Here is a 17,612-nt window from a genome sequence, read left to right on the forward strand (position 1 = left end):
TGCTTATTTTACTTATTGAAGCTATCTACCTTCTGCTGAAGGCCATACGTTATGGATTCAGACCAGCTTGGGGATACTTTAGAAGCCAGAGTAAGTATTTTTATTTTTTTTCTATAAACAGGAGACTTGGGGAAAAAATTGAATAACACCAATGGTATTATCAGTGGAATAGTTATAACCCTAAGAAGCATATCAGATGGGAATGGTTCTGCTAAATCACTGGTATACTTGTGCTCCTTTCAGTTTCCCCTAAAATGTATGTCAACCCTAACTATGAATTTCTATTATTTGTTTCCTTTTCATCTGTCAAATATACATTAATAGCCTTTTGTTTTATCTGTTTGATGAACTCAAAAATACATGTTGATTTTGTTACTGAGGCCGGTAACTCTCTGTGCTCACTATCTGTGCTAACCATTATCAATTACATTGCTCTCTGTGGACTACAGAACCTCATCCCTTTATGTTATGGACAGTAGGAGTAGAGGAAGTCCTATCACATTTCAGTTATTACAGAGAGGGAATTGAATGGCGTCATCCTAGGCTGGAAGTGTATTACTAACAGAATAATCAGGAAAAAATAAATTTAAAATACCTCAATAAAAATATAACTAATGCACAACCGGACTTTCCGGCAGACTAGGTCCGATGGTGTTCCCGACTTTGGCGGAGTTCCGACGGCCTTTCCGAATGAATGAACTTGGCTACACACAAGCACACCAAAGTTCCGATGGATTGGAACGTGATGACGTACGACTGGACTAGAATAAGGAAATTCATAGCCAGTAGCCAATAGCTGCCCTAGCATCAGTTTTCATCCGTCGGACTAGCATACAGACGAGCTGATTTCTCCATAGGAACTGGGTCCAGTAGATTTCCGGCAGAAAAATTTTAAACATGTTCTATTTCTAAAGTCCGTCAGATTTTGGGACAGCAAAGTTCCAGTGAAGCCCACACACAATCGAATTCCATCTGACCTTTGCTGTTGAAAAGTCTGGTCGTGTGTACGCGGCATAAGGACTGCTAATCTTCAAAATACTACATTTTTGTTTTTGAGTTTAGATACCTTTAACTATAAGCAGCCAGTTACCTTGGAGCATGCCCAAGGAGCCCTAAAATTTAGGAAGCGCTAGTGTTTCTGTTATTTCAGAGACTGCATCTAAAGCAGCCCATAGATTAGTCATGTTTTTCAATCAGCGGAAAGTAACTAAATTCCCCCATCCATACACTCGATATGAATGGAGGAATCCTCCCCACTGAACTATTGTATTCTGACAATGGGGAGCTTCCCTGCCATCAGAATACACTAATCAGCACTGCCAGCTATAACCTGGGGTGCTGATTGAGTAGAGAAAACCCGACAGGCTGGTTGTACAGAAAACAATCAGTAGCTCGACTTCTGTACAACCAGTCTGGGCATACATGGATCCAAATTTGGCCGGTTGCTGCTGAACTACCTACATTTCAATCCAGCTATGGCTGGCTTAAAGCAGTTCTTCAGACTTTGGATAAAAAATTAAAAGTCCCCATCACTGGCATGTTTACTATGGGCAACTGTCTGTGACTCCTTGAGGCTGCCCATTGCACTTTGTGAATGGTCCTGGAGGCTTCTCTAACCTGTGATTATCCCAGAAGGTTGCATGTGGGGGGAGAACTTCTGGATGTCAAAACCAGGTACCTACCCACCCAAAAAAAATGCCAATAATAGAAGAAAGGGAGGGGGAGGAGGGCATAAAGTGGAATTTCCCCTTTAGGGTGAAGTTTTGCTTTAAATTAAGAATATACAAAATTCAAAGCTAACAATCTTATTTTTACCAGTCTTCACTTGTGCTAGAAGCAAACATCCAGCCTTATGAAAACAGACCTATTACATGTGAGATGGCAGTGCTGTATTTAGCAATTTAACAGTATAAACACTAGGTTCATACTACCTCTCATGTTCGATTTAAAGCGGAGGCCTTTTTTGCCAAAAAAAAACTTTGTGAGGTAATACAACAAAGAATTTAACTCTACTCTTTTGCATCTAAGTTACATATCTAATAAAACTCATAAGGAATAAGCTAGGGATTTTAGTTCAATATTATAATGAGATTCAGTTGACACATAACAAAAATTACAAAAAGAAATACAAAATGTGCATTTAAATACTTATTATATACTTCATAGTACCATGCAAAAACGAGAACTATTCACCAATAGCAAAACATACATTTATGCTCAAATGAATAAGCATTACCTTCCAGGCACGTAATGAGCGTAGCGACTGACACTGGATCGGCTGCGACAGGCAGAAACGTGCAAAGCCAAGGAGACATTTAAGCAGAAAAGCATTAGTTGATTAATTCAGAAGGCAATATCATTATACATCGGTCAAACATCTACTGAATTTTGACTGCATATGACAATTACAGAATTACATTACAACATAAATTACAACATTTTCACAGGGTGACATATTAGAAGGATCATGCAATGGATGAAATAGTATTGATGAATGTAAAAAAAGCTTTTAGATAGAATATATAAGAAGCAAATTGTGACTATTTTGACTTTATAAGCAATTCAAATGATTAGAATTTTTTAAACTTGATCTTTCAAAAACTTGTGGGCAGGTGCAGTCTACTTTCTCCACAGCAGGTGGCACTCATCCGCAGTGGCCTTGTAGCTGGAGAGGAAGTCAAGAGGAACAGAGTTCCTCTATGGTTTCCTGGGTCACTAGGGAAGCAATCCGTTGTATTCTGCCACCCCAAGTGACTCTGGCAGCCACCTTGGCTCCCAGGCTTGGTGTGGTTTTGCGAGTTTGTAGAGTAGTCAGTGGTTCTCGCCATCTGCTCCGCCTGCTACGCAGACTCATCCCCATCATTCCAAAGGAGGACAAAGCAGAGGTAGTTGGAACAGTCATTAATTCGTGACTTGACTACGCAAACTCCCTTTACATAGGATTACCCAAATATCAACTTGCGTGCTTACAACTTATCCAAAACACGGTGGCAAGGCTGATAACAGGAAAAAACCCTGGGAATCCATCTCCCCTTCCCTGAGGAGCCTACATTGGCTAACTGTAAAGAATAAGATCACATTCACGACCCTCTGCCTCACCCACAAATGCACACATGGTGACGCTCCTCAATACCTACTTGAAAAAATAAAACACTATACACCCAATTGCAGTCTTCGATTCATTTAACCAAAACCTCCTCCTCATTCCCAAATCCCGCTACAAATCAAAGGGGGAACGGATATTCGCTGTCGAAGGACCACGGCTATGGAATGCTCTACCGACTTACATCCGTATGGAAGAAAACCATCAGGCCTTCAGGAAAAATCTCAAGACCTACCTCTTCTAAGAAGCTGGACAACCAAGCACGAATACAGCTCCTTGAGGCGATTCAGTTTGCATTGTAGCGCTATACATATTATTCATTCATTCATTCAGTAATGACAGATACCCAGTCTTTTAGGGACAGCACTAGCGAAAGGGAGAGGTTCTTGACAAGGAGGGAAAGCGTAGGGTCACAACTCCTTTGGACATCAACCAGCTTGGGCAGGAGACAGCCAGGTCGCATTCTGCCCTCTAAAAACACACTGTCAGAATGGCTGATACCTGCTCTCTTCCCATCACTAGAGACCGAATGTGTACCTGGTTTGTCAGTTTTCCCACTGGGTGAACTGTTGCTGTGCTGTTTCAATACAAGTTTTTTCATTGCACCCCACCTACAATCCTAATTTACCTTTTTTAGGCTGTCATTCAATCTTATAATGGTAGATATATGAAAGGATAAGCTGAATGATCTTAGAGGAGAAATATTTCTAGGGGATCTTGGCACTTCCCTTTGTCATCTAAATACACATAGACTGATCACTTTGGAAGGAAATTTGCACTTTGCAAGGGAGTTTTCTCTAGAGTTAGTGATTGGGGTAAAGCTCTGCTGACATCATCCAATCATATGCAAGCAAAAAATGTTTCTCTTTTTTCATTTTGTGATTGGGTATTCTTTGCAAAGAATTGACATGCAGATTTACTAAGCTCTGGGAAAGCTTACCTTGCAAAGTGAACAGTTGCCTTTGGGTAAATAAACCCCATATACTGTATCTTTCTGGTTACAGCAACATGGTCATCCAACCCATGATGAGTTCTCAAAATATTTCTATTGCAAACACTGGTGGGATCAGGGTCTCTAACCATAGGATGATACAGCTGCAGTAAGCGCTTAAACCTTCCTTTCTGGGTTCCTAGGAATTTCCAGAAGCCTGAAACTTAAACGAAACTTGGATCTTCACCCAAAACTGAGATTTCTGTTCTTCACAGACTTATTTTTGTTTGTATTGGCTAAAATTTCTTTACTTAAAGTGGTTGTAAAAACCCTAATGCCATGTACACACGACCGGTTTTCCCGTCGGAATTAACTCTGAAGGTTTTTCCAACAGAGTTCAGACGGAATTCCGCTGAAACTGTCTTGCATACACATGATCACACCAAATTTCGACCGTCAAGAATGCGGTGACATACAACACGTACGGCAGGACTAGAAAAAGAAAGTTCAATAGCCAGTAGCCAATAGCTTCCGTCTCGTACTTGCTTCAGAGCATGCGTCGTTTTTGGTAGGTCGGAACAGCATACAGACGAGCGGTTTTCCTGATAGGAATTGGTTCCGTCCAAAATATTTAGAACATGTTCTATTTATAGGTCTGTCAGAATTTTCAACGTAAAAAGTCTGATGGGGCATACACACGATCGGAATCTACGATGAAAAGCTCCCGTCTGACTTTTTTTGTCGGACATTCCGTTCGTGTGTACGGGGCATAACAGACCACTTTTGGCTACAGGTAAGCCTATAATAAAGCTTACCTGTAGCTGCCCAGAATATCCCCTCAAACCTGGTTTAGGAAATATCCCCTGTATTTGCATGTGCCGACGTCATCGGCACATGAGCATTGACACAAACTAAATCAATGACACACATGCTGTTGCTTCAGTGAGTGTGCCGTTACCATGCGCATGTGCGGGAGTGACATCAGCGTGGCTCTGGCCAATCACAGTGCCTGAGCCAAGATACTTGGAAGTAACCCCCAGGAGTGATGTCGCCGGCCGGTGCTGTGTACGGGCACCGCAGTGAGGGCTTCAATCTCAGGTGAATACTACATAATGAGCTAGTATGCTATGCATACTAGTTCATTATGCCTTTGTCCTGCAGGTGTTAGTTTTTTTTTGTTTTTTTTTTAAAGTGGGTTTACACCCACTTTAATCTGCAGCTGGAATTTCTGTTGTTGTTCATCACTCTTGTACACCGGAAAGATGAATATAAAACATCAAGTGTTTTATCACCATTTTGAGAGAATTGAGAAGGCAGAAGGAGGCTGTGAGCCAGAACAGGTTGAGACAGAGAAGTGGCATCAAAGGAAACCTTTCATGAGAAATAAGAAATATACACTCACCGGCTACTTTATTAGGTACAACGTGCTAGTATTGGGTTGGACCCCCTTTTTCCTTCAGAACTGCCTTAATTTTTCATGGCATAGATTCAACAAGGTATGGGAAACATTCCTCAGAGATTTTGGTCCATATTGACATGATAGCATCATGCAGTTGCTGTAGATTTGTCAGCTGCACATCCATGATGTGAATCTCCCTTTCCACTACATCCCAAAGGTGCTCTATTGGATTGAGATCTGGTGAGTGTGGAGGCCATTGGAATATTGTCATGTTCACGAAACCAGTTTGAGATGATTTGAGCTTTGTGACATGGTGCATTATCCTGCTGGAAGTAGCCATCAGAAGATAGGTACACTGTAGTCATAAAGGGATGGACATGGTCAGCAACAATACTCAGGTAGGCTGTGGCATTTAAATGATGCTCAATGGTTACTAAGGGGCCCAAAGTATGCCAAGAAAATATTCCCCACACCATTACACCACCTCCATCCTCAACGGTTGATACAAGGCAGGATGGATCCATGCTTTCATGTTGTTTACGCCAAATTCTCTATCTCTATCTCTATCTCTCTACCATCTGAATGTCACAGCTGAAATCAAGACTCATTAGACCAGGCAACGTTTTTCCAGTCTTCTTTTGTCAAATTTTGGTGGGTCTGTGCAAATTGTAGCCTTGGCTTCCTGTTCTTAGCTGGCAGGAGTGGCCCCCAGTGTGGTCTTCTGTTGCTGTAGCCCATCTGCTTCTAGGTTCCATGTGTTGTGCACATGTTGTGGTTATTTGAGTTACTGGTGCCTTTCTATCATCTCAAACCAGTCTGTCCATTCTCCTCTGACCTCTAACATCAACAAGGCATTTTTTGTCCACACAACTGCCGCTCACTGATTATTTTCTCTTTTTCGGATCATTCTCTGTAAACCTGAGAGATGGTTGTGCATGAAAACCCCAGTAGATCAGCAGTTTTTGAAATACTTAAGCAAGCCTGTCTGGCGCCAACAACCATGCCACGTTCAGAGTCACTTAAATTCTTTTTCTTCCCCATTCTGATGATTGGTTTGAACTTCAGCAAGTGGTCTTCACCACATCTAGATGCCTAAATGCATTGAGTTGCTGTCATGTGATTGGCTGATTAGCAATTTGTGTTACGAAGCAATTGAACAGGTGTACCTAATAAAGTGGTCAGTGAGTGTATGTATGATTGCCATTGGTAAACTCTCTTTCTGAAACTACTAGTGACCTGGTTGTCGGGTTGACATACATCTTCATTACTTGTGTCACTAATTCTGAACATATATAGACACCTAGAATTCTTATTTCTCTCCAGCTTTCATTTGCTACAACCTTGTTCCTGCTCTGTGAAGTTTTAAAGTCAGTCACAGCCAGCGGACCAACTTTTTTCAGATGGAGAAGTAGTAAGCTACGTATATCCCTCATGACAGGTGTACTTTAAGGGTTTCTCCAGAACTTCGCAATGTAACCTAGCCCGGTCATTTGGCCCAGTTGCAGACTTGTTCTCTTCTCTGTTAGCTGCCAAACCTGACAGAACATTTGCTATTTCTAAATCTTTCACCTCAAGTAACCAAAGACACAGTTAAACTTGCCATAAGCATGTGTTAGATAGCTTATATATTATACATGCAAAATATTGTAGTATGAGATAAGTACCTCATTAGAATGCATAAGCACTTCCCATCAATGTAGCATGCATAAACAGCATTCAGTGACATTGATGCAACTTTTTTAAATGACTGAAAATATTGTGAACTCAGGGGTCTGCCAACAAAAAATCTTGGACCGGGCTACCAAGGATTAGTCTGTCTGCAACCCTGCCTTGAACAAATTTGTTTGAGGTACAGCACACTTGATCCTACAGTGTTTCCTAGGAAATCTATATATAATAAAGTTTCTACAATAAAATTGCTATTGAAAAACAAGAGTTGATCATAAAAGTTTCCCACTCTTCCTGTTAGAATTGTATTTATTTTATATTATGGAGAATGCAAGAGGTGTCGAAACACGTAAGGTCAAGGGGAACACCATCATTTCAGTAACAGAATCCTGAATAAAGAAAGGGAGAGGTCACTGCTGCACACCATAAAAATGAAGGCTACTGGCACTGTGTTACCAATTATTTGATCAGAAAAAGAAACTTGGAGCTGTAATTTGCTATTTTATAAAATAAGAAATTCCGTTTTGGATAGAGTTGGGAGAAAGGCTAGACCCTCTGTCAGGTTTTTAGTACTGAAATGAATAAAAGAAAGAGGGTGCACTGGCCTAGTGCATTAACCAACACATATTTAAAAAATAGGTAACAATAAAATCTACTCACAAACAAAGGTGATAAAAACGTCCATTAAGCCACAATGTGACTGAACACTCCCTGGAACCACTGTGGGGGGGTTCCTGCTCCCGGGTCTGGCTGGGCCTGGCTGGGCCGCGTTACAAGAGAGGTCATATATAAAAGTGAAGATCTTCCTTAAAAAGCTTCTTGCATGATCAAAATATGTGGAGTAGGTTCCCAACCTGTCCACAGCCTCTCCAGCAAAGGGAGGAATTAGAGGAAGAGAATTTTGAAAGTTGGTATGGAGTCCGGTACCATCTGGTAACTAGTTTTTGTGTGAGCTCCCAATGGTTAACACAATGGGGGAGATTTACTAAAACTAGTGCACTCAGAGTCTGGTGCAGCTGTGCATGTTAGCCAATCAGCTTCTAACTTTTTACTAAATAATTTTGGCAATAAAACCTGGAAGCTGATTGGTTTCTATGCAGAGTTGCCCCAGATTTTGAATGCTTAAATTTTTGTAAATAATAGTAATTGAAGTAAACTAATTGAGTAATTGAAGCAAAGTGCTATCGATCATAGAGAAGGAGAGTAAAATCTGTTGAGAAATCTACACAGCAGCTACAGTATTTGGGGGAGCTGCTTTAAGGTCAAATATAATCAGCTTGATACATAAAATATCAGCAATGGCATCCCTGATAATGCCCCTATATTTTTTTTTGCACTGGGATTTTTACCCTTAGCTTTGACTTTTCAGATCTAAAAGGTTTGTTTTTATACCACTGGGAGGAATCATGTAAAAATAGTAATGATATAACCTTTTGCTTATTGTAGCATTCTCCTCTAGTGAGGGATGCTACAATAAATTTAGTTTTTGGCTTTGCTGTAGTCAGTGGAACAGGAATTGATTGTTTTTGTCTGGTCAGGATTTCTAGGCTGGATGTTTAATTTCTCCAACTTGCTTCTGGATGAAGCTTCCAGAATATAGGGTAGGGAGTGTTAAATGGACAGCAGGAATATTTATCAAGCGCCAGCCAATCTGTGAAAGGAGGCATCCAAAAGGTGGCGGGGGGGGGGGGGGATGATAAATGTTTGGGAAGCCTTTCAAGACTGCCCTTTCCTTTCCAGAGAGGGTTCCAGTTCTCCTGGGGCTGCTGCCCCTAGGAGAGAGCTGCTAAGACAAGAGATTGCAGACCAGGCTCCAGCAGGAGCTGAATTAAAAGAAGAGCGTCCCCACAGGATGGCACTGTGGATGTGAACAAATAACAGGCGCCACATCCTAATTGAAGTCAAACTGGAAAAGTAGACTTTAGATGGACTTTTTAGGCACCACAGTGAGCCCTTGTACACATGGTCGGAGATTCCGACTGAATGTGTCCTATCGGACCGTTTTGTCAGATAATCCGGCTGTGTGTGGTCTCCATTGGACTGTTTCCGTCGGAGTATCCGACGGACCAAGTTTTCCAACCTGTCCGTAAAATTTTCCGACAAAATGCTCCGATCGGACATACTCCGATCATGTGTAGCCTACTCTGACGGACAAAGTGCCACGCATGCTCAGATCAAATTCCTAGACCAAAGCTATTGGCTACTAGCCTGAACGTAGTCCCGTTGTAACGAAATAATGTCATCACATTATGTACAATCTGATTTTACGACAACTTTGTCCGACCGTGTGTATGCAAAAGTTGCGAATAAAATCCGTCAGACAAAATCCAACGGATTTGGTTGTCAGAATGTCTGACCGTGTGTACAAGGGCTGACACAAATATTTAAAAATATATAGTAGTTTATTGACACAAAATTTGATTAAAAATCAACAAAAAAAAGTGCAGTTTAAAATTCCTAGCATTAGACGCTAAAGAAGCTACCCTATAGGCATCACAACCACCTTGGGGCCATATTATGATTCAGCATATGACTTAAGTACATATAAGCAGCAATATCAAAGATGGGCCTGGTGTAGGTTAATGTCACGGATAGGAGATCTCAACACTCAATGCTCTACATCTTTCGCGCTGTAAGCGCTTCTTCAGGAGCTTCAGGTAAGTACTATAGGCATGCCTCGGGTAATCCTGTAATAGTAAGGAGGAGTGGACCAGAGGATCTGAGATCCAACACAGTGATCAGCAGATGTACTAAAATAAATAGTGGATGGTGGCAGAGAGACTGGGGGAATGAGAGGAGAGGGAAAGGGTAAAGGGAGAAGGGGGAGGTACAGAGTTGTATATTAGGAGAGGGTAGCCAGTATCATTTGGGGTCTATCAGGAGACCCAGGTTTTTATGAAATGGATCTCACCCCAATGTTTCTCATAAAACTGACGCTCATTCTAATGTGTAGTAGAAGCCAGACCGCAGTGTGTGTGACGCACGCTCCTGTTGTCTGCTCTCCCTGACCTGTAGTGATGCATATGGGGTAGCTTCTTTAGCATCTAATGCTAGGAATTTTAAACTGCACTTTTGTTTTTTATTTTTAACCTAATTTTGTGTCAATAAACTACTATATATTTTTAGATATTTGCGCCATTGTGGTACCTAAACAGTCCATCTAGAGTCAACTTTTCCAATTTGTCTTCAGCAGAAGCTGAGCTGAGGGCCTGGAGGAGATTGCTAGTGGACTTTTGCTGGAGCACACTGTCCTGAAGTCTTGGTCTGAAGAAGGATCTTTTATCTGCCTCACTGAGGATCTACCTGGGGATCCTAGGTGGCAGATAGCTCCTGGGACATTGTAAGACCTGATTTGGGACTATAGTGTGTGTTGCTCCCATAAGCATATTCCCCTAGGAAGTTTGTCCTCCCATTGACTGTTATTACTGTTTTGTAGTTCTCTGTTACCCTAAACTCCTCCCTTTTTCAAGTTCTTCAGCAATACATTCTAAAAAGACATCCCCTAGACTGAGCCTATATTGTTGGTGTCCATGGATCTGTGCTAGTAAGATTGAAAGCCTCTGTACTGGTAAAGGAGACCTGGGTCAAATTCAGCTGCCCCTTTGGGGTAAGCGCTACATTCAGTGGTGTATTTTGGTTTTGTGCTGCCCTAGGCAAGACTAAAATTATGCCCCCCCATTTAAATGTGCAATTTGGGGGGTCTCTGGTGGTGGCTATGTGGTCCAAGAATAAATAAGCCCTGGGCCCTCAGATTTAAGTGGTTATATTCTTAGATCTCTGGAGTTAATGCTTGGACTTGTAGTGCTTCACTAGTTGGGGGTGTCATGTCATCAGCTCTGAGGGGTTCATGATGGGACATAGCTGCAGTCCTTTTTTGGGGGGTCACATCCCTAAAAGTGAAGGACTACAAGTTCCAACATGAGCCCCTTAGATCTAAGGATGTGACTCCCTTCAAAACCAAAGGACTACAGGTCCCAGCATGAACCCCTGAGATCTAAGAATGTAACCCCCTAGATCTCATGGGTTCATGCCTGAGACCTGTAGTCATTCACTAGTTGAGGGGGACGGGGGGGTGTCCCATCCTCAGCTCTGAGGGGCTCATACTGGGACCTGTAATCATTAACTTGTGGGGGTCAGATCCCCCAAAAGTGAAGGACTACAAGTCCCAGCATAAGCCTCTCCTCTTCGTATGGGTCTCTGGGTCTGCAGACTGCACATGGTGACACACACTGTATAAAACTAGTCTGTGCACAGCCTCACCTTACAGGCTTCACACTCGGTGTCTTCCCCTCAAAGTCGGCTGCAGTGGAGGCCCAGAGAAGATCATAGAGGAGGTGGGTGGAGACCATAGAGAACACTTGGCGTGGAGGAGGAATTAAAATCCTCCTCTGCTTTGAATGCTGATGCTGCCTCAGGCTCCGCCTGCAGGGCGGGGAGTCACGGCCATGACGTCACTGGTTGCTAGACACTAGGTGGCTCTAGCAACCAGTAGCCAGTAAGAGCCTCAGTCAGCGGTGAAGATGGGGGCAGAGGCAGTCTAGTAAATCTGCCCCTCTGCACGGCCTAGTTTCAGGGGATGACTGATCGGCGGCCCAGTCCGACTGCTAGTGTCCCTTCTGCGGGCGGACAGCCCAAGGCAAACACCTTGTTTGCCTCATGGCAGATACACCCCTAGCTACATTATAATTCATGTTTTAAGCAACTGTGCTGAAAAGACTAATTATATATAGAGCAGCAACAAATAAGGAGCTGGCATACAGTTTGCCACAATTCTTGCACTGTTATAGCTAAACTGGAGTTGTTTTAATAAAAACAGAATTTTGCGTTTATGATTGGACTGTAACATAATCAATTTCATCTTACCTTACTAGGGGATCACTTATAAAATGCAAACTTGTCACCACCTAGAGCACACTCTGAAAACCCATATGTTGTACAGAGCTATTCTGCATCCTCTAGACCAGAACCAGTTGTTCCCAGGTGCTAGTCAATGGATACTTGTAGACTGTCTATCAATGCACTCAATATAACCCCCAGCCCTCATATAATTATAGCAACTGAAAACTGGCAGCAAACTGGCCCAAGGACAGCATCTAAGTGTTGTGTAACATATGAAATATGTAAGTAGCACATGATAATTACTTAATAGCTAATCAGTTTCATGCCTGTGTACATATAATGTAAACATTGGACTTTGCTGACTGGAGGCAAGTTGGTGTTATCTTTAAAGTTAGTTAAAAAATAAAAATGTAGACATATTTTTGCAGATCTTTGTGTATGTGTAACCAACTGAGCATGTTTAGGTTCATGTTTAGAGCCAAAGTTAATGAAACTGACAGCCAGGATGGTAGCTATGTTTAGGATTGCTTTTGTTTTTACAGCATAAAATAATTCCTAAAAAGTAGTCAGGTCAGTGGAATAGCAAATACTCTGCATTGTTTTTACACATACTGTATAATCTTAAGCTAAGTACATATGGAAAGTTTACTTTTGTTCAATCGAACGGGATGAACGGACAAAAAAAACAAAGAGGTTGCCGGATTAACTAAGCGATCTTAGTGCAGCGATCTCCCCTGCTGAGCTATCGTGTTCTGACAGGGGGAATGCCCACCCACCAGAACACACTGATCAGCACTCGCAGCCATTGGCTGTGAGCTCTGATCGGGAGCTAGTTTTCCAGCATGCTCATTTGACAGAAGCCGTTTCTTAGACAGGCTTCTGCCAGACAGGTTGCTGTACACATGGGCTGACTTTCGGCTGGTTTCTGTTGAACCGGCCAATACTGGCCAATATTCTGACTGTGTGTACCAGCCTTTAAGCAAAAATGGGCTAATGACTAGCTAACAGATATGCAGTGCAGTATTGTGTTACATTTCCAGGAAAGGAATCACATTCAGTTAAGCAAGTATAGCGATACCCTCACTTAAGAGTGAGTTTGGTTTGGGCCCTGAGGACAGCTCCGCCAACCCCCCCGGCAATCTGCTCTACCCACTCTGGCACAGTTAGTATCTAGCAATACACATTAAATCACTTATACTCTAAATATGTGTGTGTGCATGGGTGGATAACTCAAGCTCATAGACAATCTTTGAAAGTATATAACTGACTTTACTTGTTGTTTTATAAAAGGAATAACATGAATCGAACATTTGGTTTGCAACACATAAGCAGGTCCCTGCAGTCTGACTGATCTAGATGGAAGTCCAGTGAAACAATATTCGCTAGCAATCTTTCGGTGGTGCACTTGAAGAACAACTTTGTAATCCAAACGAATAATAAAGATAAGTGTAAGGCTGACCGCAGGGTAAGCCTGTATTTGTAGGAGGAGTCAGGCTGCATAAAGCCTGCCCTCCTCTGCCTCCTCCTCGTTGGACGTCGGTCGCGTGTGGCGGACGTCACTTCCGGCGGGTCGGAGGAGGATGTTTTTCTATTGCTCGCACATGGACGGGGGTGCTTGTGGCCCCCGCCGGCTCCGTGATGGGCATCTGTGGGTGGGGGGAGTTCTCCCGCCGGCAGCTGTTGTCTGCATGGGGAGCCTTCCTCCTGCCTACAATCATGCGATTGCACTACAGCGCCGGTTCTCCTGGCAGGGGGAGGGGGGAGGTTTTCGGCCGCGCCGGCTCCCCCTCCCCCCCCCCTCACATATGCAGTGCACCCGCCCGCCCCTCCTCCCGTTGTTCTCGCCGGGGGGAGGGGGGTGTTTGGCCGCCGTCCGCTCCTCTCCTCGTGCTGTTTCCGGCTCCAGAGGGTGCTGCCCGCCCCTCCTCCCGGTGTTCATGCCGGGGGGAGGGGGGGGGTGTTTGGCCGCCGTCCGCTCCTCGGTCTGTTTCGGGCTCCAGAGGGTGCTGCCCGTCCGCTCCTCCCGGTGTTCACGCCGGGGGGAGGGGGGGGGGGGTGTTCGGCCGCCCGTCTGTTTCTCTCCTCGGGCTGATCCGGTGCCATGAGGGGTCTGGCCGCTCCTCCCGGTGTTCACGCCGGGGGGAGGGAGTGCTTGGCTGCCCGTCCGCTCCTCTCCTTAAAAAAAAAAAATATATATATATAATTTTATTTATATATTTTCCTGCAAGTGCTTGTCCACTGGGGGGTTTGCACCCGCCGTTTCTCCTGGCGGGGGGAGGGGGGGGATTTCAGCTGTGCCGGCTCCCCCCCCCCCCTCACATACGCAGTACACCCGCTGTCTCTCCTGGGGGGGAGGGGGGGGGTGATCGGCCACCTCTCCTGGGGCAGATCTGGCTGAAGGGGGGGCATCTGCATGCTCATCCAACTTCATGAGGGAGCCGCCGGCTGGTGCCTGAGCTCCACGTGGAGTGCCCCGCCTGAGCTCCACGTGGCGTGCCCCGCCTGAGCTCCACGTGGCGTGCCCCGCCTGAGCTCCACGTGGCGTGCCCTTCCCCCGCCTGAGCTCCACGTGGCGTGCCCTTCCCCCGCCTGAGCTCCACGTGGCGTGCCCTTCCCCCGCCTGAGCTCCACGTGGCGTGCCCTTCCCCCGCCTGAGCTCCACGTGGCGTGCCCTTCCCCCGCCTGAGCTCCACTGGCGTGCCCTTCCCCCGCCTGAGCTCCACGTGGCGTGCCCTTCCCCCGCCTGAGCTCCACGTGGCGTGCCCTTCCCCCGCCTGAGCTCCACGTGGCGTGTCCTTTCCCCCTGCCTGAGCGCCACGTGGCGTGTGTTCATGCATTTTGCGTTTCACGTTTCATGCGTTTGGAGTTTCATGCATGTTGCGTTGCATGCATTTGGCGTTCTCATGCAGTTATGTCCTTGTTTCATTTTACGTTCTCATGCACTCATGTCCTCGTTTCGTTTCACGTTCTCATGCACTCATGTCCTCGTTTCGTTTTACGTTTTCATGCTTTTGTTCTCGTTCGTCTTTCACGCACGGTTCTCACTCGTTTTACGGTTGCACTTGCAATTGCTGTTTCATGCATTTTGCGTTTCACGCGTTTTGCGTTTCATGCGTTTTGCGTTTCATGCGTTTTGCGTTCTCATGCAGTCATGTCCCGTTTCATTTTACGTTCTCGTGCACTCATGTCCTCTTTTCGTTGCGTTCTCATGCAATCATGTTCTCGTTTCGTTTTACGTTTTCATGCAATTATGTTTCATTCGATTTGTCGTTCTCATGCTTTGTTTCACGCACGGTTCTCACTCGTTTCACGGTTTCACTTGCAATTGCCGTTTCTCATGCATTTCAGTTTATGCAATTCACGGTTTCCATGCGGTTGGTGTTTCAGGAAGTTACAATTCTTACGCATTTTGTTTTGTGCGATTTAGGTCTCTCGGGATTTACTTATGAAGTTGGTGTTTCTCATATTTTTAATTTCCATGCAATTTTAGGGTTTCTCATACAATTGCGTTCTCGTGCGTTTTTGCTGGCAGTTGTCCGTTTTCAGTCGACTTACAGTTCTTACGCTCTTATGGTTCTCATGAATTTATGGTTATCATGCAATTCACGTTTCAGAGGTATGTTCATGGCTGAAACGTCTAGTTCCTTTTTGCTTTCTGTTTTGTTTTAGTTTCCTTTTTTTGCCTCCTCCAGCTTGTATCAGCCTTCAGCGCTTTCTGGGCGTATCCAGTTAAGTCTCAGCATTTCATGCTGAATGATCTGTCAGGTTGTTTTATTTCCTGCTTCTCCGTTTGAAGCCATCCAGGTCTCTAGCGGTGGGGACGTCCCGCTGTGCTTAGCTGACTTTCCATTGTGGGTTCATTTCATGACGTTCACGTACTCTTAGGTTTTATCTTGCGTGGGTCTCTGGGTTGGGGCTCAAGGGGGTGCTATAGCCGGCTTTGTGGTTCCTGAAGCCAGGGGAGGGGCTACTGCCTTTCTTAGCATTTCCTTCTCTGCGGCAAAGGCATTACTCATTTGCCGCCACTCCAGGTTAGACGTTATTCACTGGGTCATCTGGTTTGTTGAGCTTTCTTCCTACTGTTTTATTTTTTTGCCCCCTTTAGGCATACTGACCACGTGACCTTTGGCACACTTCAGGTCTTTGTTTCCTTGTTGCTCTTTGTTCCTTTCCTCACCATCCACAGAGTGACTCTGAGTACAAAGTATCTGTCTTTAAACAGCTCTCACCACCCGGACAGGTCCAAGTCCGTTTTCTCCGCCACAGATTTGTCTAGGAACAGGAATCCACCAACCTCCAAGTCTTCAATCCTTCTTGTGTACTGCAGCAAGGATGAGAAAATGTCTCTCAGGTGCAGCTAGGCTGGCAAAGGGCTCTTTGGAAAAGAGCACAAGGCCCAGGCTTCAGGCCTTGTCCCTCCAGCAGTTCAGCACAAACCTCCTCTTGCTAGGAGAGGGGGGGTGTCCAAAGAGAAAGAACTAGGCCTCTCCCCCTCCTTATATGCCCTCCCCCATGAGTCTCTGGGGCATAACTCCAAACATCCTGGAAACCAGCGGGGTTCTGGGAACAGTAGTTTTATAGTCCTTAAAGAGACCCCGCTACACACTCCCCCCACTTAAACTCTTTGGTCCCCAAAGATAAACTTTTAACACATATCCTGTACCAATTTTGAAAGTGCTGGGTATGATGTTGGTACAGGGAATTTCCACCAGAACTCAGAGGTGGGATTCCCTGTCCCACAGGTCACACTGGCATGAGTGGCCTGCCTAACTGTGCCAGAGAGAGAGCTGGCGTTGCCCTCCACCAAATGGTCAGTGTAGGGATTAGAGCGTTCAGCACTTCTTCTAGCAGTCACAACAGAGTCCTCAGAGCTCTCCCCCATTTGAGAGTAGGTTAGCTTCTTGGGGGGTCTCACAACTCGGCGAGCTCTCTGTTCTCTTGGGACTTCAGGCTCTGGTGCCACAGGCTCTACTTCAGGAACACACTCTGACAGCATCACTGATTCTGGAACATCGGTCCTTTCCTCTTGTGAGTAAATGCTAGGGATATCTTCCCAGCCTTCAGGCACACCACTAGATGGAATGAACTCTGTAGCTTCTGGGTTCAGTGTCCCATCCTGTGTATCCTCAGTAGGTGAGAGATCTATGGCAGAATTTCCTGGAGTTGATGAAGGCCACAGCCACTCAAGCTCTCCTCTTCCACCTTCACCTCTGTGGAAATCTTGTCCATCTCTAACCCGGGAGGTCTGAGACCGAGTGCTAGGTCCCGGGGTATCCAGAATGGAAACAGATTCTGGTGGATTTCTCACTGGAGGTATTCTGACTGCTTCAGTAAGCGGGAGCAAATGATTCCTGTGCCAAGTCTTCAAGGGCCCCACTTTCCCCTCTGGTTTTAACTTATACACAGGCAATCCAGGTAGCTTTCTGCAAATGACATAGGGCTCTGATCTCCATTAGGGATGAGCCGAACACCCCCCGGTTCGGTTCGCACCAGAACTTTTCGAACGGACCCCACGTTCGTTACGAACGTTAGAACCCCATTGAAGTCTATGGGACTCGAACGTTCGAAATGGAAAGTGCTAATTTTAACGGCTAATATGCAAGATACTGTCCTAAAAAGGGTTTGAGGACCTGACTCCTGCCTCAGGGGACATGGGTCAATGCAAAAAAAAG

At 44.9% G+C, this 17,612-nt stretch overlaps 1 protein-coding gene across 1 annotated transcript in view; it reads right to left on the reverse strand.

Moving 5' to 3' along the window:
* Positions 1-17,612, reverse strand: part of ALPK3 (alpha kinase 3) — a 187,666-nt gene that overhangs the window by 107,647 nt on the left and 62,407 nt on the right. The window contains exon 3 of the mRNA XM_077473051.1: positions 2,237-2,278. Within this exon, the coding sequence (XP_077329177.1) occupies positions 2,237-2,278 (42 nt within the window). The remainder of the gene's footprint in view (positions 1-2,236; positions 2,279-17,612) is intronic.

The sequence above is a fragment of the Lithobates pipiens genome, unplaced genomic scaffold (assembly GCF_037356315.1).
Source record: "Lithobates pipiens isolate NorthernLeopardFrog02 unplaced genomic scaffold, aLitPip1_a1.2 Scaffold_8, whole genome shotgun sequence".
Classification (NCBI taxonomy): domain Eukaryota; kingdom Metazoa; phylum Chordata; class Amphibia; order Anura; family Ranidae; genus Lithobates; species Lithobates pipiens.